Source organism: Otolemur garnettii, unplaced genomic scaffold (assembly GCF_000181295.1).
Source record: "Otolemur garnettii isolate 467f Iridium unplaced genomic scaffold, OtoGar3 scaffold00126, whole genome shotgun sequence".
NCBI classification, from domain to species: Eukaryota; Metazoa; Chordata; class Mammalia; order Primates; family Galagidae; genus Otolemur; species Otolemur garnettii.
The window spans coordinates 4,819,175-4,843,260 of record NW_003852521.1 but is presented as its reverse complement, the minus strand read 5'-3'; the positions used below and the strand labels follow the sequence as shown (position 1 = coordinate 4,843,260).

The 24,086-nt window shown below is 41.3% G+C and overlaps 1 protein-coding gene and 1 pseudogene across 2 annotated transcripts in view; one reads left to right on the top strand and one right to left on the bottom strand.

The window, feature by feature from the left end:
• Positions 1-6,485, top strand: part of ARMT1 (acidic residue methyltransferase 1) — a 25,970-nt gene extending 19,485 nt beyond the window's left edge. For both annotated transcript variants that reach the window (XM_023517941.1, XM_012810106.2), the window contains exons 4-5: positions 3,067-3,232; positions 4,978-6,485. In XM_023517941.1, coding sequence (XP_023373709.1) covers positions 3,067-3,232; positions 4,978-5,739 — 928 coding nt within the window. In that variant the 3' untranslated portion in view covers positions 5,740-6,485. The remainder of the gene's footprint in view (positions 1-3,066; positions 3,233-4,977) is intronic.
• A 3,269-nt stretch (positions 6,486-9,754) lies between these two features.
• On the bottom strand, positions 9,755-23,709 carry LOC105887799 (annotated as a pseudogene).
• Between the last annotated feature and the right edge of the window lie 377 nt (positions 23,710-24,086).

Below are 24,086 nucleotides of genomic sequence, written 5' to 3'. Positions count from 1 at the left end.
CCGGGCTGGGGATTTGAACCCGCCACCTTAGGTGTATGTGGCTGGCGCCTTAGCCGGTTGAGCTATAGGCGCTGAGCCGTTTTTTTCTATTTTTAGTAGAGACGGGGTCTCGAAGTCGTGAGCTCAAGCAACCTACTCTCCTCGGCCTCCCAGAGTGCTAAGATAGGCATGAGCAACTGTGCCCGGCCTAGACTCAGCTTTTAGATTGGTGTGATAAAGCACTGTCTCCCATCAGAACTAGCACAAAAGTAGTTTTAAATGTCTACTTTGTCTGGTTCTTTGAGGGAGGATTCCTGCCCTGCGTCAGTGGCACCTCCAGAGGGACCAAATAAGGGTCCTCTTTGGTAGGATCATAAGGCACACATTAGCTTTAGTGTCGTTCATGCTGACTTGGCTGTAGTCTGCCAGGCTAAATCGGCATTCCAAGTTGTATCCTTATGGGAGATTTAAACATATTAAGTAAATCTACTTCAGATATTGAAAGATGAAAGTTCAGAGAACACAGACATTTTAAGACTTTGTATTAAAGTACAGTATATAGAGAGAAAAACAAACGTGGCTTTCAGTGGTTCTCAACCTTCCTGATGCCATGATGTATTTTCATTGTTACAAGGGGGTCACGACCCACAGGTTGAGAACCGCTGCCTTAGATGATCAAAGGAATACTTATGCACCCAGTGCTCAGATCAAGAGGCAGACGCTTCCTAGTACCCCAGCAGTCCCCCATGAGTCCCCTTCCAGTCACTGCCGTTGAGGACGGCCCCTGACGTGTTTAGCGTTTAAACTTTATTGAAATGAAATGATCCGGTGTGTCCAGCTTCTCGCACTCAGCCTTCCAGTGATGCAGTTCATCCTTGTTGCATCCCACCGTTCTAGATGACTCGTCCTTGTTGCCGCAGAGTACTGCATTATGTGAACATACTGCAGTCTATTTACTTATTCTGTCGTGACGGGTGTTTTAGTAGTTTCCTGTTTGGGGTTATTATGAAGGATGCTGTTCTAAACATTTTGCTGAACATATGTGTGTATTTCTGTTGAGTGTATCCTATGAGGGAATCACTGGGTCAGAGTGCATGTACATATACAGCTTTAGTAGATCCTAAAATAGCAAACATTTTAAATTGAGTAATTATCTGTAGTTATATAAGTTTACTCTTAAACGTAAGAAATAAGGCTAATTTTTAAGGTGAGGTGTGACTTTAAACTCATGAATGCTTTGTTAGTAAAACACTGGGTATGGGTTGGCAAACCTTTTTTGTAAAGGGCTAAGTGGTAAATATCATAGACTTTGGGGGTCCTGGAGTGTCTGTTGCAGCTGCTCCCCTCTGTCCTGGTAGTGAGAAAGCAGCCAGAGACAGATGTGTGAACAAGCGTGGCTGCCTTCTAATAAGGCTTCCCCTGGGACACTGAATTTGAATTTCACGTGTCACAAAATACTGCTTTTCTTTTGCTTTGTTTTCAGCCATTCAGAAATGTAAAAACCACTGTTAGCATGAGGGTAGTACAGTCCAGGTGGTGGGCTGGGTTGGATCTCTGAGCCACTGTTTGCTGACCCTACGCATCCAAATGATTTTTATTCTTTTAAGTCACCTTGAGAGACTGATTTCAGCAATGCTGCCATTGTTAAAAACGTCTTTGAATTCCTTGGAACTTCTTTCAGAGCCAGTGTACATGCCTCCAAAAAGAAAATTAATCTTACTGGTTTTTAGTTATTCCTCATTTTTGGCACATTGTTTTTATTCAGTTTGAGACCCACCTCATTCTACTGAAATCACTCCGAGTAACTTTTGGCTATTTCCAAAAGTAAATTGACTTCAAAGGATGAAGATACGCGCTCATTGACAGGCTGTGTAATCATGTGCCACAGGCTCTGAAGACAGTTCCGAAAGAGGAATTCCAAAAGTGCTTTGAGCAGTGGCAGCATCCTTGGAATAAGGGTGCAGTGTCCTAAGGTGACTGGCTGACGGGAAAGGGGCAGCCGTCATTTGGATGCATAAATACAGGTAGGTTTTTTTAAATTGTATTACATCATTCTTACTGTTTTTATCCTAACTTGGAAGTCCCCTGGAAAAAGTAGCTAATTGAGAAGATCCAGTAATCTGAATGCCTTTTTAATATTCAGTTTTGTGAAGGATATTATATTAGTATTTTTTTTTTTTTTGAGACAGAGCCTCAAGCTGTCCCCCTGGGTAGAGTGCTGTGGCATCACAGCTCACAGCAACCTCCAACTCCTGGGCTCAAGTGAGTCTCTTGCCTCAGCCTCCCAAGTAGGTGGGACCACAGGCACCTGCCACAACACCTGGCTATTTTTTGGTTGCAGCCATCCTTGTTTGGCGGGGGCCCGGGCTGGATTCGAACCCGCCACCTTAGGTGTATGTGGCTGGCACCTTAGCCACTTGAGCCACAGGCACCGAGCCTATATTGGTATTAATTATGATTTTCTTATGCCAGTATTAACATTACTGAATCTGTCAGTGGACAGCTTAAAGATGTAGTCATGGCACATTTTACCTTTGGTAAAAGTCAGCCTGGGAGTGAAAGTTGCTCCCCAAATACCTATATATAAATAATCAAAATTTGTTATTTTAGTAATAGTGTTAAGTCTGATTTATCCCTAGTACTCATTATGTTTCCAGAACACTTGTTTGAGTCCATTAGTGATTACTTCATTGTATTCCTATGTTCTGGATTTGGTTTTGGAAGCTTACCACAAAATGCTTAAAAAATGATGTTGAACTAAAGCAATTATCTTGAAATTTTGTCTCTTTTTCTTCTTTTGCCCTTGACTCCTTGCTGGGTAGATAATTATGGACATAGTTCCTATAATAATTTAATACTTCCAGAAAAAATAGTTCATTTAGGAACTTTTGACAATTACAATATGAGTTAGGGGGATTTATTTTTGGATAACTTTATTATTATGTTATATTTTGTGTCTTTCACCATGAATTCTTTAGACCATATGGTACTTACTACCTCTTTTCTTTAAAGAACTGCAATTATTTAAAGTAAAAAAAAAAAATACAAGCATACAAATATTTGACTCATGTGTTTCTCCTACTTTAGTCCACCAATTGATGACTTTGATGTATTTAAAGAATCAAAAACCCAAAGTTTCTTCGAGTCACAGGAATCTGTCATTGCTTTATGTACTTACCTGCAAGAGCTGGTGAGAACTATTGAAGATCTAGATGAAAACCAGCTGAAAAATGAATTTTTTAAACTTCTGCAGGTAAATGTAGTAATTTATTTCCCAGGTATACTTGTTTATTTAAACAAAATAAACTGGCATACCTGTAACAAAAAGCATGTATATATTGTTATTTAAATTAAATTGATAATTTTTTATCTAAATAGAGTTAAGAGATGAAAATCCATTTAGTTTCCAAAGGTGGATTTTGCAGTCTCTTCTATGACAACTGGAAATGATCTTAGTGGCACAGAAGTTCTGTGCCCTCGGCTCAGCGCCTATAGCTCAACCGGCTAGGGCGCCAGCCACGTACACCTAAGGTGGCGGGTTCGAATCCCCAGCCTGGACCCGCCAAACAACGACGGCTGCAACCAAAAAACTAGCCGGGTGTTGTGGCGGGCACCTGTGGTCCCAGCTATGTGGGAGGCGGAGGCATGAGACTCGCTTGAGCCCAGGAGTTGGAGGTTGCTGTGAGCTGTAATGCCACGGCACTCTGCCCAGGGGGACAGCTTGAGGCTCTGTCTCTCAAAAAAAAAAAAAAAAAAAGAAGTTCTGTGCCCTCATAGACTGTGCTGTATGTGGGCAGTGCTTCCTGGTGGTTTGGTCAGCCCAGCTCATTCAGTTTCCTCGCTGGCCCTCACTAACTTGTGCTTGGACCTGAGACATGGTACTTGATTTCTCTGGGCTTCATTTCTTCATCTATTAAATGAGGATGGGTATACACCTCATAATTTGATATAAGAATTAAACTGGATTTATGCTTGTGAAGTGCTGAACTCAGAGCCTGGAACACAGAGCCTGCTGTTAGCAGCAGTTGGTGATGACCCTTGGGTGGTCAGTTTCACCCTGCAGCATTTCCCAGGGATTTGCTCACAGGTTTGCAGGGTTGACAAAGCCCTGATGAGACTTTGAGGGCATGTAGAGTTAGCTGAGTGATCACGAGTGAGGCATGTTATGAGTTTTGAAGAAAAATTGTCATGACTAATATACGTGGCTTTTTTGTTTTTGTTTTTTTCCTCTCAACTATCCTTTATGCTTAGCTTGGAATTTAATGCCAGCTTTTGCTTCTAGCTAGCCCATTCTTTCAGGGAAAAATCTTTGAATGTGCTCTTTGCCCCATTAGTATCATCAGTTACGAAGAAGAAGGCCCTTCCATCTACTTTCTGCCATCTAATTTGGCCAACGACTTGCTGCTGCCACTCTGCTCCCCAGTAAGGGAGCCACAGTGAGCAACAGAATAACATTGTAAGAGAAGCGCTGAGATTACAGACATAAGCTACTATGTCTAGGCCCAGAGTTGGGTCTTTAGACTTCCTTGTCCAATTTTTAAAATTTACAAAGGGGAAAACTAATCCCAAAGAGGTTGCTATGTCATAAGGTTGTACAATTAGTAAAAGAAAGTAGGCAGTTTGGGTGGCCTGGGAGGAAAAAAAGAATGATTTCACTTTTCTCTTGACTCTGGATTATAAAGTAAACTCTGAGCTTCTCTTCACAACATCTGGTGCAGATCTAATGTCTGCAGGATGCAGAAACGTTTACTCTGAGTAGACAACGAGGGTGCTAAAATCACTGAAACCAGTTTGTCTATGTCCGTTATGTACTGATGTTAAAAATTTCACCGTTGAACCTTATTAATACAGCATCATGTAAACAGATGCGTTATTAGAGAAGGTGTTATAGAGATTTATGACTATTTTGAGCACCACCCTCTTCCATACATACATATAGTGGAGTTTTTGTTGGTTATTCAGAAGAAGGGTGAATGTTTTTTATTTTTTCTTTTTCAGATTTCGCTGTGGGGAAATAAGTGTGATCTGTCTCTGTCAGCAGGGGAAGCTAGTTCTCAGAAGACTAATGTGCTAAATTCTTTGCAAGACCTAAAACCTTTCATTTTAGTGAATGACATGGAACATCTTTGGTCCTTGCTTAGCAATTGCAAGAAAAGTGAAAAAACATCTATTAGAGTAGCTATTGTTCTAGATAACTCGGGGTTTGAACTTGTCACAGATTTTATACTAGCCGACTTCTTGTTGTCCTCTAAACTGGCTAATGAGATCCATTTTTATGGAAAAAGCATTCCATGGTTTGTTTCTGATACTACTGTACGTGATTTTAATTGGTTAATAGACCAAGTAAAATGTAGCAATCATAAGTGGATGTCCAAGTGTGGGGTTGACTGGGAGAACGATGTTAAAATGGGTAGATGGGTTTACCATGATCATATATTTTGGACTCTGCCTCATGAATACTGTGTCATGTCTCAGGTTGCTCCTGACTTATATGCTGAACTGCAGAAGGCACATTTAATTTTATTCAAAGGCGATCTGAATTATAGAAAGTTGACAGGTGACAGAAAATGGGGATTTTCTATTCCATTTCATGAAGCTCTGAACGGCTTCCATCCTGCACCCCTCTGTAGCATACGGACATTAAAAGCTGAGCTTCAGGTTGGTCTCCAGCCTGGGCAAGCAGAACAGCTCATGGCCTCTGACCCCACCTGGCTGACCACTGGGAAATACGGAATATTTCAGTATGATGGCCCACTTTAACTGCGTTCAGGAGTTCTCAGCTGTGTAGAAAGGTCTGCTGAGCGTGTTTTCATCCCCAGAAAAGCAGCGTGCAAGTTCAGTCACTTGCCTGCTCCGGGAGGCCTTGCTTCTCACTGCTCATTTACAAGCACTCAGTTTGCTCCACTATTTTGATTTGGGGATGGATGATTCTAAGCTAGTTACAGATATTTATGTTTATGTTGGAATATTAGTAACTTGTTTCAAATTAAATGCATATTTTCAGATGGCTTTAATGATAGAAAGCAAAATATGAGTTCTTTTAAAGTTTCTTTAACCCTATCTTTTTCTTAAATAGTATATAATGCATGATATTTAATATTCTAGGAAGCATGGGCTTTTATGTAACTTGATTTTGAACTCTTGGAACAATGGCTCTGTAAAATTGCACATTTTAATGATGCTTTGTAAAGACAGGCATTTCTTACAACTGTGATGTTTGAACACGTGAAAGTAAAACTTACCTCCCAAGTTAATTCTAACTTTTGTTCTTGAATTTTATTTCATTTCAATAACTTGTTTTATTTGTATGCAATTGTATTTTGATTGACCTGTGGCATGGATGTTAGGAAACATGAAATTGAAGAGAGTGAAACAAATAGTATTTGAAGAAATGTAATACCTTTTACAGTCGATTTGTGCTGTCTTTAATAAACTGAAATTATTTTATCACCGAAGTGTTTTAAATGAACAGATTTTTAGTGTGCATTTAGAAAAATGTTTTAGGTAAAAAAGTTCTTACACATTGAACTTGGGTTCATTACTATCCATAATGAATGACTTTATTTTTTTATTCTTAATACATTTTATTGGTCATTACTATGAATATTAATGGTTAAAAATTTCAGGTCGGTTTGTTTTGAAACTGAACTTAGAAATAAACCTGGAAATGTTTTCTTGCACTGGAGCAATAAAATGCATTACTGAAAATCTCTTTGCTTTTATTTTCTAAGGGAGAAAAGTTAAACACATTGCCAAAAGCAGCTGTTAAATAATGTCACTTAGAAGTGAGGCTGTAGTCCATGTTCTTGCTAAATGCTTAAGAATTTTTCTGTAAAATGTTTACATAAAGCTGCACATTTTGAATTTACTTTCTGTATATGAGTTTCTGTTTAAACATTAAGTTGCTAAAATGCTTCCATTTTAGAATTGTTTGTAGGCATTTTACATAATTCAGACACAGTTGTTATGTCCGGCTTGTCTTCATGGCCACAGTGTGAACGCCTGTGTGGGGATTGCATTCTCCAGAGCACTGAGGTTTTTTCCTACTTCCCCCGTGGGATTTGCTTTCATTGCTATGACATTATGATGTATCAGAAGTAGTTTCATGTCTTCTCCCACCCTGGCAAGAAAGAAAGGTGGCCCTGGGGAAGAGGGCAGCTCAAGGCAGAACTCATTTTAAAAAATGCTTAGCAAGGGGAAGGGCCTTCCTGTGTTTTCACCAGTTGATCTTTTTTGTTTTTCGAAGCAGAGTCGTCCTTGGTAATTGCCTGCTGTGGCATCACAGCTCAGAGCAACCAAACTCTTGGGCTTAAACAATTCTCTTGCCTTAGCCTCCCAAGTAGCTGAGACTACAGGCACCTACCACAAGCCTGGCTGGTTTTTTTTTTTTTTTTTTTTGGTAGTTGTTTGCCAGGCCTGGGCTAGGTTCAAACCTGCCAGCCCCGGTATATGTGGCCAGTGCCCTAGCCGCTGAGCTACAGGCACTGAGCCACCAGTTGATGTTTTTTTAACAGCTTCATTGAGATATAATTCACATGCAATTTACCCATTTAATGTGAACGGTATTTTAGTATTTTCACAGAGTTGTGTAGGCATCATCACAGTCTAACTATAAACATTCTTGACATCTCTAAAAGAAACCTGTACCAGGCTCAGCGCCTGTGGCTCAAGCGGCTAAGGCACCAGCCACATACACCTGAGCTGTCAGGTTCAAATCCAGCCTGGGCCCACCAAACAATAATGACGGCTGCAACCAAAAAATAGCGGGGCATTGTGGCAGGTGCCTGTAGTCCTAGCTACTTGGGAGGCTGAGACAAGAGAATGGCTTAAGTCAAGGAGTTGAAGGTTGCTGTGAGCCACAGCACTCTACCCAGGGCGACAGCTTGAGGCTCTGTCTCAAAAAAAGAAAAGAAACCTGTACTGCCCATTAGTAGTTATTGGTCATTGCCCGCTCCTTAGCCCTTGGCAACTGCTGATTGTCCTTCTGTCTCTGCATTTAAATGTTCTGGGCATCATATATACAGAGAATCCTAGAATGTGGTCCTTTGTGACTGGCTGCTTCTGAAGTTTTATCAGTTGTGTCAGTACTTTCATCCCCTTTTATGGCTACATAATATTCCATTGTATAGATATCCTACATTTCATTTATTTATTCATCAGCTGGTGGACATTTGGGTTGTTTCCACCTTTTGACTATAATAATGCTGCTTGGAACATTCCTGTACAGGTGTGTGTGTGTGTGTGTGTGTGTGTGTATGTGTGTTTTCAGTTCTCTGGGGCATATATCTAGGAGGGAAAGTGTTAGATCACGTGGTAACTTATGTTTCATGTTCTGAACAACTGCCACACGAGTTTCCAAATTTTATATTCTTCCCAGCAGTGCAGGAGGGCTCCGATTTCTCCCCAGCTTTGTCAGCATTCTTGTTACTGTGCGTGTCTTTTGTTACAGCTGAGCTGTGGGTGTGGAGTGGGATCTCCTGGTTGCATCTGGCATTTCCCTAGGCAATAATGAATGATCTTGAGTTTCTCACGTGCTTATTGACCATTTGAATGTCTTCTTTGAAGCAACGTCTTAAATTCCTTTGCCCATTTTAACATTAGATTATCTTTTTATTAGTTGTAAGATTTAAAAAATATGTTCTAGATGTAAGTATCTTTTTTTTTTTTTTTTTTTGAGACAGAGTCTCACTTTGTCACCCCCGGTAGAGTGCTCTGGCATCATAGCTCACAGCATCCTCACACCCTTGGGCTCAAGCAATTCTCTTGCCTCAGCCTCCCGAGTAGCTGGGACTATAGGCACCTACCACAATGCCCAGTTGTGTTTAGAGACAGGGTCTTGCTGTTGGCTCAAGCTGGTCTCAAACTCGTGAGCTTAGGCCATCCACCCACCTTGGCTTCCCAGGGTGCTGGGATTACACACATGAGCCACCGCACCTGGCCTTAGAAACAAGTGCCTTATCAGATACATGATTTGTAAATATTTTCTCCCAGTCTTTGGATTATCTTCTGGCTTTCTTGATGATGTTGTGTGTAGCACAAATGTTTTGAATTTAGAGAAGTCCTCTTTTTTATTTTCTTTTGCTGTAAAACACTGGTTTAACTGTTTCTTAAAATCCTCTTAAGGGGGCAGCACCTGTGGCTCAGTGAGTAGGGCACCAGCCCCATACACTGAGGGTGGCGGGTTCAAACCCGGCCCCGGCCAAACTGCAACAAAACATTAAAATCCCCCAACTGAACAAGGCACTCTACCCAGGGGGATAGCTTGAGGCATCAAGAACAAGGTATGCGAGGTTTTTCATATTGTTTTGTGAAAACAGTGAGAGCAACATAACTTACTGCAATATAAAGATAAGAGCAGATGAGCAGCCACGGATAGAGAAAGGGGGTATTTTCACAGAACCTATATTTTTCCCCAACTCCTCTCCACCTAATGCCAATCAAAACATATCACTGGCCATTTAGTTTTAAAAAATGCAATATGCTTGTGCACATACACCGGTTACAATGTATAGTAAAGGAATAGGGAAGGGGAAATGAAAGAACAGAGAAAACTGTACCGTAGTAGCCAGGAGGGGTGGAACCAAACTGTGGTTTTCTTTTCTTCTTTTTTTTTTTGCAGTTTTTGGCCGGGGCCGGGTTTGAACCCATCACCTCCAGTATATGGGGTCAACGCTCTACTCCTTTGAGCCACAGGCACCCCCAAATTGCAGCTTTCTGAGAATGTAATCCTGGTCTGTAGGAACCGAAGTCCAGAGTAAAGTAGCAGGCTCCCTCTTTAGCACACGCCTCCTGTCTGCTGTTGGGACACATGGACTGTATCTTCACCCTCCATTTCCAACGGGGAAGGCGTGTCTGTTTGATGACTGGCTGCCCGTCATTCAAATTGGCGGAATCTGATCTGCGCCATTGACGACCCTGTGGTTCCCAGGAGGCTTCCGTTAGTTTACTAAGTGGTGTTTCCTCTTCATCTTAAACTGCACCACAGAACAGTCCTGTCCCGCCACCTTCAAATCAGTGTGATCGTTGTTCTCCGTCTTGACTCCTTCCTTAGGCTTTTCATCTGCCACCGAGAGGGCCGGAGTCTCTGGCTGCTGCTTCACAAAAGAGGTACCAGGGCTCGGTGCCTGTGGCTCAAGTGGCTAAGTACACCCAAGGTGGCGGGTTCGAATCCAGCCCGGGCCCGCCAAACAACAATGATGGCTGCAACCAAAAAATAGCCGGGTGTTGTGGCGGGCACCTGTGGTCCCAGCTACTCGGGAGGCTGAGGCAGGAGACTCTTTTGAGCCCAGGAGTTGGAGGTTGCTGTGAGCTGTGATGCCACAGCACTCTACCCAGGGGGACAGCTTGAGGCTCTGTCTCAAAAAAAAAAAAAAAGAGGTACCAGGTCTGCACCCAATGGGCACACAGGCGCCTCCGGGAGCGGCAGAGGAAGGAGGCGGTGATGGACCAATGTTTTGGGTTTGATAAAATGGAACAATGTTTTTGAACCTTTATTGAGCCAGAATTCAACACTGTTTCAATATCAAGGTTATGTTTCTGTAAAACAAATACACACCAAACACAAAAAGCAACCGCAACACAGTTCAAAGCTTTGCTTGCATTTTAAGAAAACCCCAGGGTGGGCGGAAAGCATAATTCAGGATTGTACTTATTAAAATTCCTTTCCCACCCAGTTTTTTCTTTATTTCCTTCTTTTTGGTTCTCCATTTTAACCATTTTACTTCTATTTTATTTTTTATTATTGTTTCAGGTTAATTTGAGGGTACAAAGAATCAGGTTTGCATTTGTTCGGTAAAGTCCCTCTTATAATTGTGTCCCGCCTCCAGGAGGTGGCCATGCAGGCTAACATTGTACTCAGTGAGTGGGAATACACCCATCCCCTCCTCCCTTCTCCCAGCTCCCCCATTCCCTCCCCCTCCACCCTGAATTGATTTGAGTTTTTCTCTTACATGGAAATGTAATAGATGGTCTACTGGCTTCGTATTAGTATCCAGTACATTAGATTTTTGCTTGTGATCTATTCTTATGATACTTTATTAAAAAGAATGTGTTCCAGCTCTATCCAGGTCAATACAAAAGTTGTAAAGCCTCCATCCTTTTTATTGGCTAAATAGTATTCCATGGTATACATATACCACAGCTTGTTAGACCACATCAGTTCTGGGTTCGTGGGCATTTAGGTTGTTTCCACAGTTTGGCAATTGTAAATCTGTGATAAACAATCTAGAGCAAATGTCCTTATGATAAAATGATTTTTTTCCTTCTGACCCACCCATTTTTCTAACACAGTTCTCTCTGTCCAAACCTCCACTAAGCCGTATTCCAAAATACATCCTGCCACAAAGCGTTTCTTTTCCCTCTCTTCCTCTCCACTCTTGCCTGTGTACTGCTAGGTTAGGAGTGGGGAAGATGCTGAAGGCTTCTACACATGTATGTTGTTACCTAGAGGTAGTGCTAATGTAACCTCAGATACTGAGGCTAGGCAGTAAGCAATACCCTGAGATTATAGAACATGAATAAACCAGAGGGGAAAAACCCCAGGAAATCAGCAAGAACACAGAGCCATCACCTCCTTTGGTTTTATATGTATTTGGTCCCAATAAAAAATTAATGAAAAAGAAAAGAGTCCTTGCCCTGATCTTGGGAGAGAAAAAGGCCCTGGCTCACAAAGGCTTTGCTCCTACAAGGGCTTTCTGTGGTTACACACTAGAATCCCCTGGGCAGTTTTAAGATTTTTTTAGGTTCGGAATTATTTTTCCACTCCTGATTTTTGATTGGTTGGTTGGTTGGTTGGTTTTCTTGCCATTATGCTTTTGTAATTTTATTTTTTAGAGACAGTCTTATTTTGTCACCCTCGGTAGAGTGCCATGGTGTCACAGCTCACAGCAACCTTCGGCTCTTGGGCTTAGGCAATTCTCCTGCGTCAGCCTCCTGAGTAGCTGGGACTATCGGTGCCCACCACAATGCCCCACTATTTTTTTTGTTGTTGTTGTTGCAGTTTGGCAGGGGCTGGTTTTGAACCCTCCACCCTTGGTATATGGGGCTGGTGCGCTACTCACTGAGACATAGGCGCTGCCCTTTGTAATTATTTTTTAAGTTTACTAATGAGTTCCTGCTGAAAGGGATTTTTTTCCTTGGGTAGCGATATTCAGTGTGACCTGGGACTCGACAGTGGCCTGAGACTCGAAATACTTGATTTCTGATTCCTGTCTGTCTTAGTCTGTTTGTGCTGCTATTGCAAACTGGAGACTGGGTCGTTTAAAAACAAAAGAAATTTATTTCTCAGACTTTGGAGGTTTGGACTTCAAGATAAGGCATCACTAGGTTTGTTTTCTGGTGAGGGTCTGGCCTGTGCTTCCAAGGTGGTTCCCTGTTGCTGCATCTTCTGGAGAGGAGCCGTGCTGGGTCCTTCCATGGAGCCAACTCTGTGACACCTCTTATAAGACCCTCATCCCATTGATGAGGAAGGAGCCCTCATGAGTTAATCACCTCTCGGAAGCCCTGCTGCTTAGTATCATCACACGGGCCATTAAATTTTAAGACCTGAATTTTGGAGGGACACGTTCAGACCATAGCACCAGTCTCCTATTAACTGTGTGACCTGAGTCACATTCTTACAAGTTTACTGGAAAAAGAGGAGTTTATTTCTGGTCAACTTGGACTGCATTCAATCCCAAACCCAGATGACCCTCGGGAAACTGGAAACTTGCCGGACAATATTAGTGTTCTGGCATCCCCTAGTGGCCACCTGAATATTCCATCAAACCGACCTTTCCCCTTCCTTTAGAAACAGGGAAATACTGTTGCTTATGGGGCATGGGGCAGCATACTCGGAGCCATCGGCCAGAGACCTCTGTTCCGTTCTCCTTCCTTTCTGCTTTTCTTTTGTGTGTGTCACATTTGTCTCTTTCTGTTTATTTAATATCACCCCACTTAATTTTCAGATTTTTTTTTTTTTTTGAGACAGAGCCTCCAGCTGTCTTACCCTGGGTAGAGTGCTGTGGCATCACAGCTCACAGCAACCCCCCACTCCTGGGCTCAAGTGATTCTCTTGCCTCCACCTCCCAAGTAGCTGGGACTACAGATGCCCACCACAATGCCCAGCTATTTTTTGGTTGTAGCTGTCATCGTTTGGTGGGCCCAGGCTGGATTTGAACCCGCCACCTTAGGTGTATGTGGCTGGCGCCTTAGCCACTTGAGCCACAGGCGCCGAGCCTATTTTCAGATTTTTTAGGAAATAAAAGGGAAAAATCAGTTCATCACACTTCTAATGTGTCAATTCCTACTTAGAGCAGCCACCCTCTGAATTTTCTGTCTATTTGCCCTGCACACTATTGATCACAGAGCAAGTGTTCGAGGAATGGGTGACAGATGATGAATTCCAGCATTTGAAAAATGTGGTATAAATTAGGAGATGAGTTACTACTTGTTGATGAATAAAAGAATATATATTGTGGCTCAGTGCCTGTGGCTCAAGTGGCTAAGGCGCCAGCCACATACACCTAAGGTGGCGGGTTCGAATCCAGCCTGAGCCCGCCAAACAACAATGACAGCTGCAACCAAAAAATAGCCGGGCATTGTGGTGGGTGCCTGTAGTCCCAGCTACTTGGGAGGCCGAGGCAGGAGACTCGCTTGAGCCCAAGACTTGGAGGTTGCTGTGAGCTGTGATGCTAAAACACTCTACCCAGGGGGACAGCTTGAGGCTCTGTCTCCAAAGAAAAAAAAGAATATATATTGTATATAATTGGGGGTTTTTCAGTAGACAACATCTTTGGATTCAGCTTTAGTCCTTCAGAGTTATGATATAATTTCTAATTTGTTAAAAATTCTTCAAAGATTTTAAATAGTTATATTTATTTCATCATATGAGTAGATCATATTTTCTTTTGCTATTTAGGTTGTTCCCAATTTTTGCTACTATAAAAAAAGCTGAAATGGATATTGTCAGACACTAATAAATATCCATTAAAATGTTCAAGTTTTCAGGGTCAAGGCCCATAGCTCGGTGAGTGGGGTGCTGGCCACATACACTGAAGCTGATGGGTTCGAGCCCAACCCAGGCCAGCTAAACAGCAATGACAACTGCAACTAAAAAATAGCCAGGCGTTGCAGCTGGCACCTGTGGTCCCAGCTACTTGAGAGGCTGAGGCAAGAGAATCTCTTGAGCCCAAGAGTTTGAGGATGCTGTGAGCTGTGACATCATAGCATTCTACCCAGGGCCACATAGTGAGACTCTGTCTAAAAAAAAAAAATTTCAAGTTTTCAGATGCTGCTAATTATTAGGAACCACCCTGTTATTCTATCCACCTAGAATAGCATTTGCATTAGATTTATAGCCCCAAACTTTCAATATTAATATTGAGCAATTGCTTACCATGAGAAGGGAATTTTCTCTCTCCTTTTTTTCTTTAATCCGTAAAATGTACCATGCTGATGACTTCAATCCTGCTTGAGTTCAATACCAAGTTTAGGCATAAGGAGGAGATCTGTTAGCATAATAGAGTGGCTGGATTTTTCTTCTGTACTATTTAGTACAGAGATGTCAGCAAGAAAAATAGGCAAAGTACTATAATTTTCATTGTTGACTGCACACATTCTTGTGGTTTCAATTTTAAAATCATTACGTGGGAGCAAGGATTCTGGTGTCTGTCATGGTAGAACACAATAAGGTCAGTGACAATTAGATTATATGTGTGTTCTTGTTCATTTGTTGGGTTTTTATGTATACATATAATTCTTTTCTTTCTTTTTTTTTTTTTTTAGAGACAGAGTCTTACTTTACTGCCTTTGGTAAAGTACCATGGCATCACAGCTCATAGCAACTTCCAACTCCTGGGCTTAGGCGATTCTCTTGCCTCAGCCTCCCAAGTAGCTGGGACTATAGGTGCCCACCACAACGCCCGGCTATTTTTTATTGCAGTTTGGCCGGGGCTGGGTTCGAACCAGCCACCCTCGGTATATGGGGCTGGTGCCCTACCCACTGAGCCACAGGTGCCACCGTGTATGCATATAATTCTTAACAAAATATTGCAGTGGTTTATCATAGAAGTATATCATTAAAATAGGTGTATTTGAAAAAAATGTAAAATTCAGGAAAGGTCAAAAAAATTAGAGTTTTGTTAACAAGAGGAAAGTTACACTACAAAAACGTAGTAATAAAATTAAAATAATTGTTTTCCCTGCAGTTAACTTTTGCTTGAATATTACACACAAGAAACTAAAGGAATGAGTCCCTCAGTTTATTAATTATAACATAACACATTAATTTTAATCATGATCGAAAGATTTCAAGGAACTGATACTCCAATTCTATCTTACATTTAAGATGATACAGATTGGGCTTGGTGTGTTTCTAATGTGGGAATTTTTTTCTTTTCTTTCTTTCTTTCTTTCTTTTTTTTTTTCTTTGAGACAGAGTCTCACTTTGTCTCCTTTGGTAGAGTGCCATAGTGTCATAGCTCACAGCAACCTCAAACTCTTGGACTCAAGTGATCTCTTGCCTCACCATTTCGGGGATTACAGGCACCCGCCACCATGCCTGGATATTTTTAGAGACAGGGTCTCCCTCTTGCTCAGGCTGGTCTCCAACTCCTGAGCTCAGGCAATCCACCTAGCGTGGCCTCCCAGAGTGCTGGGTTGACAGGCGTGAGCCGCAGCACCTGGCAAATGCAGGAGTTCCTAAAGCAGGTGTCCGAGGGGTTTTTGGGTAGAATCCAGGTGGCCTATAAACTGGGTGAAGAAACTTCGTCTTTATTTTCCTCACCCTATAATTAAAATTTGGTATTTCCTTCAAGTTTGAATAGTGGCCCTGAACCTCAGCAGTGTTAGGGATAACTGTACCTTGTCACTGGTAGAAATCACAGATGTTTTTATATTACATCTTGTTTCAGTTGTCTTTAGGTCATCACTACATCACAATTACGGTAGTTAGACAAATTGTTAGATCTTATTTAATGTGCTAAATAATCACATATGTTCCCTTATTACAAATTTATCAACTTCACGTTTTGACAACTGTTTGATGTAATTTCCCCTGTGTACCGTTTATCTAAAGCATTTAAACACTTTATTTAGAGAAGTCCCTGGCACGAAAACAGTTAAGCACATTTGCTCCTATTTCTTCTCCTTTTTCCCCAATTCTCTTTCTTCTGTTGGTGAAAGTTATGACTAGTTTTTTTTTTTTCCTTTATGAGGCAAAGAGGAGACACATTATTTTTCTTCCCATCTCAAATCTCACTTACTGCTAATCCTTTCTTGTCCAGGTTGGTGCCTTCAAAAGATTTTCAAAAGAAATGAAAGATTTCACATGTGTACATGGATTGAATCATCCTTAACCTTATTCTTGGGAGGCTTTTTAAAACTGAAAAAGCTGAAGAAGTGTTTGGAATGTTTTTCAGATGTAGAACTGTTATTTTAAAATACCTTAATGGTCCTAAAAATGAGAAATTTGAAAGAACGGCTTAAAATATCAGAGCCAGATGTGAGATTTATGAAAATTTCTTTCACATGCCTTTTCAAGTTTTATGATCGGCAATCTGTGACAATCAGGTGCGTATGGGTGATTATAACCAACATAGGTACCATCTACGAAGCACTATATTCCAGGCACTGTATTAAATGCTTTACTTACAATGTGGCATGATATCCTCATAAAAATCCTGACGGCAAATGTTTTTATTCCATTATGCATTTAAAGACACCCAATCTCAGATTTCAAGTAACTGGCACAAAGCCAGGCAACAGAGCCAGCATTTAAACTCCTGTCTGCTGGCCTCCAAAAGTCAAGTTATGGCTTTATATTTAAAGTTACCATGCCTTTAGAATACTTTGTAGCCATGTAGAGTTTGCTTTTCTTTGTTTTTTTTTTTTTTAAGATAGTGTCTCACTATATTGTCCTCGGTAGAGTGTTGTAGTGTCACTGCTCACAGCAACCTCAAACTCCTGGGCTCAAGTTATCCTCTTGTCTCAGCCCCCCAAGTACCTGGGACTATGGGCTTCCGCCACAACACCTGGGTAGTTTTTTTTAGAGACCGGGTCTTGCTCTTGCTCAGGCTAGTCTGGAACTCCTGACCTCCAGCAATCCCCCTGTCTCAGCCTCCCAGAGTGCTAGGATTACAGGCGTGAGCTACCTCGCCCAGCCTCACGTAGAGTATTTTGTTATATTGGTATATTAAAACACATAAATAATAAATTAAAAAAAATTAGTATATACACTCAGTGGAAACTAGAGCCATGATATGGTTGATAAGTCATATTATGACTTATTAATATGTTGAATTCTCAGTAAAAGAAGAAAAATACAGCTAAGTACTACTTTAATGTTTTGTTTTGTTTTGGACAGGGTCTGGCTCTGTTGCCCAGGCTGGAGTGCAGTGGCATGATCATAGCTCACTGCAGCCTCTAACTCCTGGGCTCAAGCCATCCTCTTGTAATCCCAGCTACTCATCTTTCTGATGAGAGGTTCTGCCATTTACTGCATTGGCAAATTTCTTACTCTCTCAGAGTCTGTTATCACATGTATGATGGCATGAATACAGCATTCCATCTAAACATGAAACTCATCTTTCTGAGTAGCTGGGATTACAGACATGTACTGGCTAATTATCCAATGCCTGACTAATTTTAAATTTTTTTGTAAAGATGGGATCTCACTATGTTGTCCAGGTTAGTCTCAAACTCCTGGCCTCAAGCAATCTCCCCATCTTAGCCTACCAAAGTGCTGGGATTATGGGTGTGAGCCACTGCACCCCCCCCCTTACATTTTATAATAACGATCTACAATTGGGGTAAGGGTTCAGGTTGTTTTTCTGTGTCATTACATTTAGGACCTTTGCGCACATAGGAATTCATGGATTTATAACAGGCTAGAGATCACAGTGAGAAGAAAGTTCTCTAAGAGCTTCAGTGTAGAGAGCTGAACATCAGCAGATCTGTAATGAAAAGGCTGCTCTTCTTATTTCAGGCCACCAAGCAGTTGGAAGCCAATGGGTAGTTATTTTGAGGGGAAATTGTATTTGTGAGCAGATGGAAGTGATTTGACAAGGATGAACTTGCTGACTCTTCTGACCAAAGGAAGGGATGATATAGAAGTTGCTGTTTTATTCTCTTGGTGAAATCCAGAATTCTATTCATATCTATTAATCTAATTCCTGCCTGATTTGTTTTCTTTTAAATTATTTTTTTTCTCCATTATACTCATGAGGATCCTACCTGATTTTTTATAGCATTACTAATAATGGTTTAAAATTAAATGAGGTACAATTTGACAGTAATCTGTAAAAATATGCTTTCATTCTATATTTATACTTCCTTTCTTATTAGTTCTCAAATGGAATATGATTTGAATCCCTGAAACCCTAATAATTGTGACCTTGGAGAGGACCCACCAACTACCTTCCATTACAGAGATGGGTTCAGAAAGTTGATAACTTGGGCAAGGATTATAGTCTCGGCTCTATCACTAACTATGTCACTTAAAGGTAGGGTAGCCCAGGTGTGGTGGTATGCCTGCCTGTAGTCCCAGCTACGGGGAGGCGGAGGCAGGAGGATTGCTTGAGTTCAGGAGTTTGTGGTTGCTGTAAGCTGTGATGAGGCCACTGCACTCCAGCCTAGGCAACAGAGTGAGGCCCTATGTCCAAAAAGGTAATAACAACAACAATAATAAAATTTTTAAAAAGCTAGGTTACAGACTAAGTAGGTGTTCTTTCATTTGGCTACTTAATGTCCTTATATATAAACAGTTACTTTACTTCACTTTTAGCTCTGTCTAAAACTGTAGGATCTGTGGTTTTCTGCCATGCACCAAGATAGGGCAATCCTATTTACTTTTATTGCACAAAAATTGGCATTTTATCTTGGTAGAGAATTCTATCTCCTTCTTACTTTATGTCCTTTCTTTTCTTTTCTTTCTTATTTTTTTTTTTTTGTCCTTTATTTTCTTCATGGAAAACTCCACTTTTCTCTCTGCTAATCTGTTTAATACTGAAATATTGGCTAAAGTTCCATCTTGGTTGCCATCGGTGAGGTGATAACTGCCAGCCCCACAAGGAGCAGGAGGGAGGTACCTATTATATGTGAAAACATGCTTTCGCACACTACCCTTAATGTTTAAAAAAATTGTAAATGGTTCCTATAAGACAAATCATGAAGATACAACTAAATGTATTAGTAAGGAAGAAGCAGAGGTTGGAACTTATTTTCAAGTAAATGAATTCACTGAAAATATTCCACGTTGTAGACTCTTGATGCTATGTAGAGTAATTCTTCATGGAGTAGAGGAATAGTCTATAATGTTGAGGGGCGTGACTTAGCAACAGAACTCCAAGGGTAGGAATTGAATGACTATACGAAAGTCATTTTTCCTTCTTTCTTGCTGGCACTGCTGCCATTTTATTCGAGCATCCTTCCCTATGTTGGTATCACCCCCCTTTCCAATGACTGCTTCAGGGGTGGGTGAGGCAGGGCCACTGAAGGCTTCCAGAAAAGATTTTAAGGCTCTGGCTCAGCGCCCATGGCTCACGTGGCTAAGGCGCCAGCCACAACACCTAAGGTGGCGGGTTCGAATCCATCCCCGGCCCACCAAAACCACAATGACAGCTGCAACCCCAAAAATAGCCGGGCATTGTGGCAAGTGCCTGTGGTCTCAGCTACTTGGGAGGCTGAGGCAGGAGACTCGCTTGAGCCCAGGAGTTGGAGGTTGCTGTGAGCTGTGATGCCACAGCACTCTACCCAGGGCGATAGCTTGAGGCTCTGTCTCAAAAAAAAAGATTTTAAGGCTCTTAAAAAATGCTATGGGAAGAGATATCCCTCTTCTTCCACTGATGGTTTTCATGTTTAGATGCAATGCTGTATTCATGCCATCATACACATGTGATAACAGACTCTGAGAGAGTAAGGAATTTGCCGATGCAGTAAATGGCAGAACCTGAATTTGAACAAGGTCGAGAGGTCCCAACCTATAATTTCTGCCACCATCTATCTCGCTTCCCATAAACACAGAACTCTATTATACATTTAGCAAAGACACACACTATGTGATACCATGAGAGCACCTGGACATAGGTGTTATTACTCTAACTTACCTATGGGGCCACAGAGGTTCAACAGGGTCCACACAGCTAGTAAGTAAATGGCCAGGTTGGGGCTTGAACCTGATGACTTCCAAGTCCTCTGCTCTTTCTATGGCTCCAGAGATTACTATTTAAGGAGAAATAGTAATATCTCTTAGCGATCCAAAATTTAACTCTAAAAACTTTGACTTTATCCTACTGGCCACTGGTTTTCAATTTATGCTTTGGGGGGCACTTGGGGCTGTGTAGAGGAACTTGAGGGGGTTAGAGTGGCGTGTACAGTGGGGTCACAGAGAGGCATGTGAGTAGGAAATCTGGTGCCCCCCTCCCAGCCCCCGCCGATAACTAGGTCAACAAGTGAATCTCCAAATTGATCTTGGCTCCAGAAAAAAGTCTCCCATTGAAAAAAGCTGCATTGGCTTTACAAGGAGAAAGGCTGGAGAACTGTTGTGACGGGTGCCAGCTATGGAAAGCTGTGGGAAGTTTCTGAGTTCATATCTGATGAAGGATAGCAGACTCGAGAATGCACGCAGGGTGGATGGAGGGGCTGGGGAGAAACTGAGGCAAAGCAACATGTAATATGGGCCCGACTTCGGTTGACAGTAGAGAAAAATGGAATGAAGAAGAATGTAAAAAATAATTCATTCATTCATTCATTCATTTATTTTGAGACAGAGCCTCAAGCTGTTGCCCTGGGTAGAGCGCTATGGCATCACAGCTCACAGCAACCTCCAACTCTTGGGCTTAAGCTATTCTTTTGCCTCAGCCTCCCAGGTAGCTGGGACTACAGGCACCTGCCACAATGCCTGGCTACTTTTTGGTTGCAGTTGTCGTTGTTTGGCAGGCCCGGGTTAGATTCATACCCTGCAGCTCTGGTGTATGTGGCTGGCGCCCTAGCCGCTTGCCATAAAAAATATTTTAAAGGAAAGTAGAATTTATTACCTAAGAGTTTATAAAGGTTGAAAGCTAAATAATTTCCCAAAGTACAAATAAACTGTTACATGATAGGACCGTTGTTAAGTTATAAGGGAAACTGTGGATGTTTGTTATGAATGCACTTAATGTCTTGTGATTGAATTAATATAAATCATCGTTTCAAACTGTGTTCCTAAGAGGCCCTGGGATTTTGTTAAGGTGTTTCCAAGGGCACCAGGGACAGTTTGGGGCTAGAGCCACACTCTCAATTTCCATTTCAACCAGACAGTGCCCAGAGACCTCGGATGCTCTGTTTCATATAATTGCTTCCCTGTAAAATTTCATTGAAGTGTTACACAAGGTAAAAAAGCCAGGAGAAGGACCCAGCACACTCGAGAACTTCTTACTCTATGGATAAAGTGTTTCCCTCTCTCGACAGACAGAAGATATCCTGGTTCCCCTCTAGGGTGAAGGGAACAGCTCTGTGTATTTCAGGTCTGACCTGATAGGAAAAAGAATTTTCAGCTGGGTGCGGCAGCTCATGCCTGTTATCCCAGTGACTCAGGAGGCAGAAGGATTGCTTGAGGCCAGGAGTTGTCCTTTACCTAGACGCTATTGCTAAAAAAAAAAAAAGAAGGAAGGAAAGAAATTTAAAAAAAGGAGTCAAGCATTGGTGCACTTGTAGCCCCAGTTACTTGAGAGGCTGAGGCAGGAGGATCACTTGAGCCCAGGAGTTAAAGGTTGCAGTGAGCTATGATCACGCCATTGCACTCCTGCAGTCTTAAAAAAAATTTTTCCCCTCATGCATTTTTCTAACTGTATCTACATTTACACATGTAGTTTTACTCACTATTTGTATGTTTTATTTTTTACCTTTAAAAATGAAAATGGATTCACAATTCAGCAGTATCACATGGATTCTTTTTTGCTTTTGTGTTTTAAAGAAATGAGACATTATATAGTTAAGTTTATGCTCACATCCATAACAGATAACTAACCAAAGCTCAGTGGTTTAACAGAATAAAATGTACTCTGATGATATCCATTTGGCAGGGGTGAGTGTGGGAAGTCGGGGCTGGGGGACCTCGTTGATGGTGGCTTTGCCACGTTCAATCTGTGGTTTCAAAGGACCATCTGGAATCAAGATCCAACCAGAACACAGGGGAAGAGAGAGCACACAGAAGCACATAGGGCGTTTTTATGGGTCAACCCTGAAGTGGCACACTTCAGTTTTGCCACACACCAAGGCCAGATGTCAAGGTCCCATCCACTCAGGTTTGGTGTAAGCAAACCAGTCTCTGCCATACATGTGACGGAGATATGACAACTGGAAAACATAAGCCTGGGCCTGAGATGTACATTTGGCTTTTAGGAAGGTCAGGCTGCATTTACCTGTGTGTTTTTGTGAGTGTGTGTGAGAAGGGGTCAGAGAGCTTTGCTTACATGTGTGTTAGTTACAAGATGGCTGCCCCCAAGCACAGCGTGCCAGGAGTTAGAAGAATCCTTACATTTTCTCATTTTATGTTTTAGAGTTCTCATAAGATTTGCCTCCCCTGCGAAGTCCTTTCCAAACCATCACCAGATCCTTTTATAACTCTAGCTATAAACTTAGAATCTTGGCAATATTGGTCTGTGACTAACTTTTTTGATACTGTGTTTTTGTTTTCTCTCTTTTACAAATCTCATCGTTCCTCATGAATCTAAAAGTTCTTGAGGACAGAGTTAAATCCCTTCGCGCTCTTTTTAGCCCATTCATTGTGCATTCTAATCAGTGCTCTGTATCGGGTAGATTGATTTACCAAGTAAAATAAAGACAGTTGACACTCAAATCAGTGTTCAGTTTCTAGTGATAGAACTTTTAAAACTATCTCGAGAGCCATCTGTCCCTGGGAAAGCTGAGATGTTCATTTTTCTAAAAATGATTAGCTGATTGCTCAGCTTCCTGTATCTTGCTTGCTTCTTTTTCTCTTTTATAAAAGGAAGTTTTATAGACCAAATAAATTTATGACTAGTAATGCAAGTTTATAAATAGGGTATTTTATTTGTTGGTTAAATCTGTGACTCAGCAGAGGATAAAATCTCTTTCCAAAAATTAGACTAATTTATTATGATGAAGTTTCTGAGAGGGGTCGATGAGAATCACTTTATATATCAATATATGCATAAGGTTGGCTGAACCTCAATTGTGATAAAATCTAGCCTTGTTTGAATCAGAAATATTACCGAAATGATTTTGAATTTATTTTCTGAAACCTCTGCTGGAAGTTCGAATCAACACGGAGAATCCAGAGCAGTACATATGAAAAACAGTCTTTACTCAACTTTTAAAAACAAGATTATCTGTTGTTGTTTGAAAGAAAATTGGCACCATTTTAAAAGAAATTGAACACATGCCTAAAATGGGGTCAGGAAAATCCCACACTTCCCCTCCCACCCCCCCACTCGAAGTCATAAGATTTTCCAAAATAATAAGGGCATTTTAAAGATCCAGAAGAAGCTGACATTTTTGCTTAATTTAGGAACCACATTTGCTTTTGAAAGTTGATTTTAAGAGAACATTTGGCAAATTATCATCTTTTTTTGTTTTTGTTTTTTGAGTCATTTTGAACATTGGTCCTCCAAGAACTCCAACTTTGAGAGCAAAATTATTTTCTCATTGGGGCCTTTGGGTCATCCTGACTTACCTCGCTAGGTGGTCACAGTGGCAACCTTCATGACCTGCTCTCTTGACCACTCTCAGACACATCTTGTGACTGGACAAGGATTCTGGGGAAAGACAGGTTTTCAGGAGAGAACTTAGTGGCCTCAGGCTTGCAGGCTTTAAGGGTAAAATTTTTGATCTTTATTCTTTTAAATGAGAAACAAAGTTATCAAATGGAAATGGCATTGGCATTTGAGATCAATCACCTTCTGGGCACCCCCTCTCCCCATGCCCCTCAGCTTCCATTGTGGATTAGCCTCTCTTGTGATTATCATCTAATTTCTTTATATATTAATTAACCTATTCAATTCACTTCAGTCCTGTCTTGGCTAGAGAGATAGTGTGTCTTTATAAGGTGCTTTGCATATCTCTGCTTTGTTTTAACCATAGAAGGCCAATCGAGTTCTATGTTTTTTGGAGGT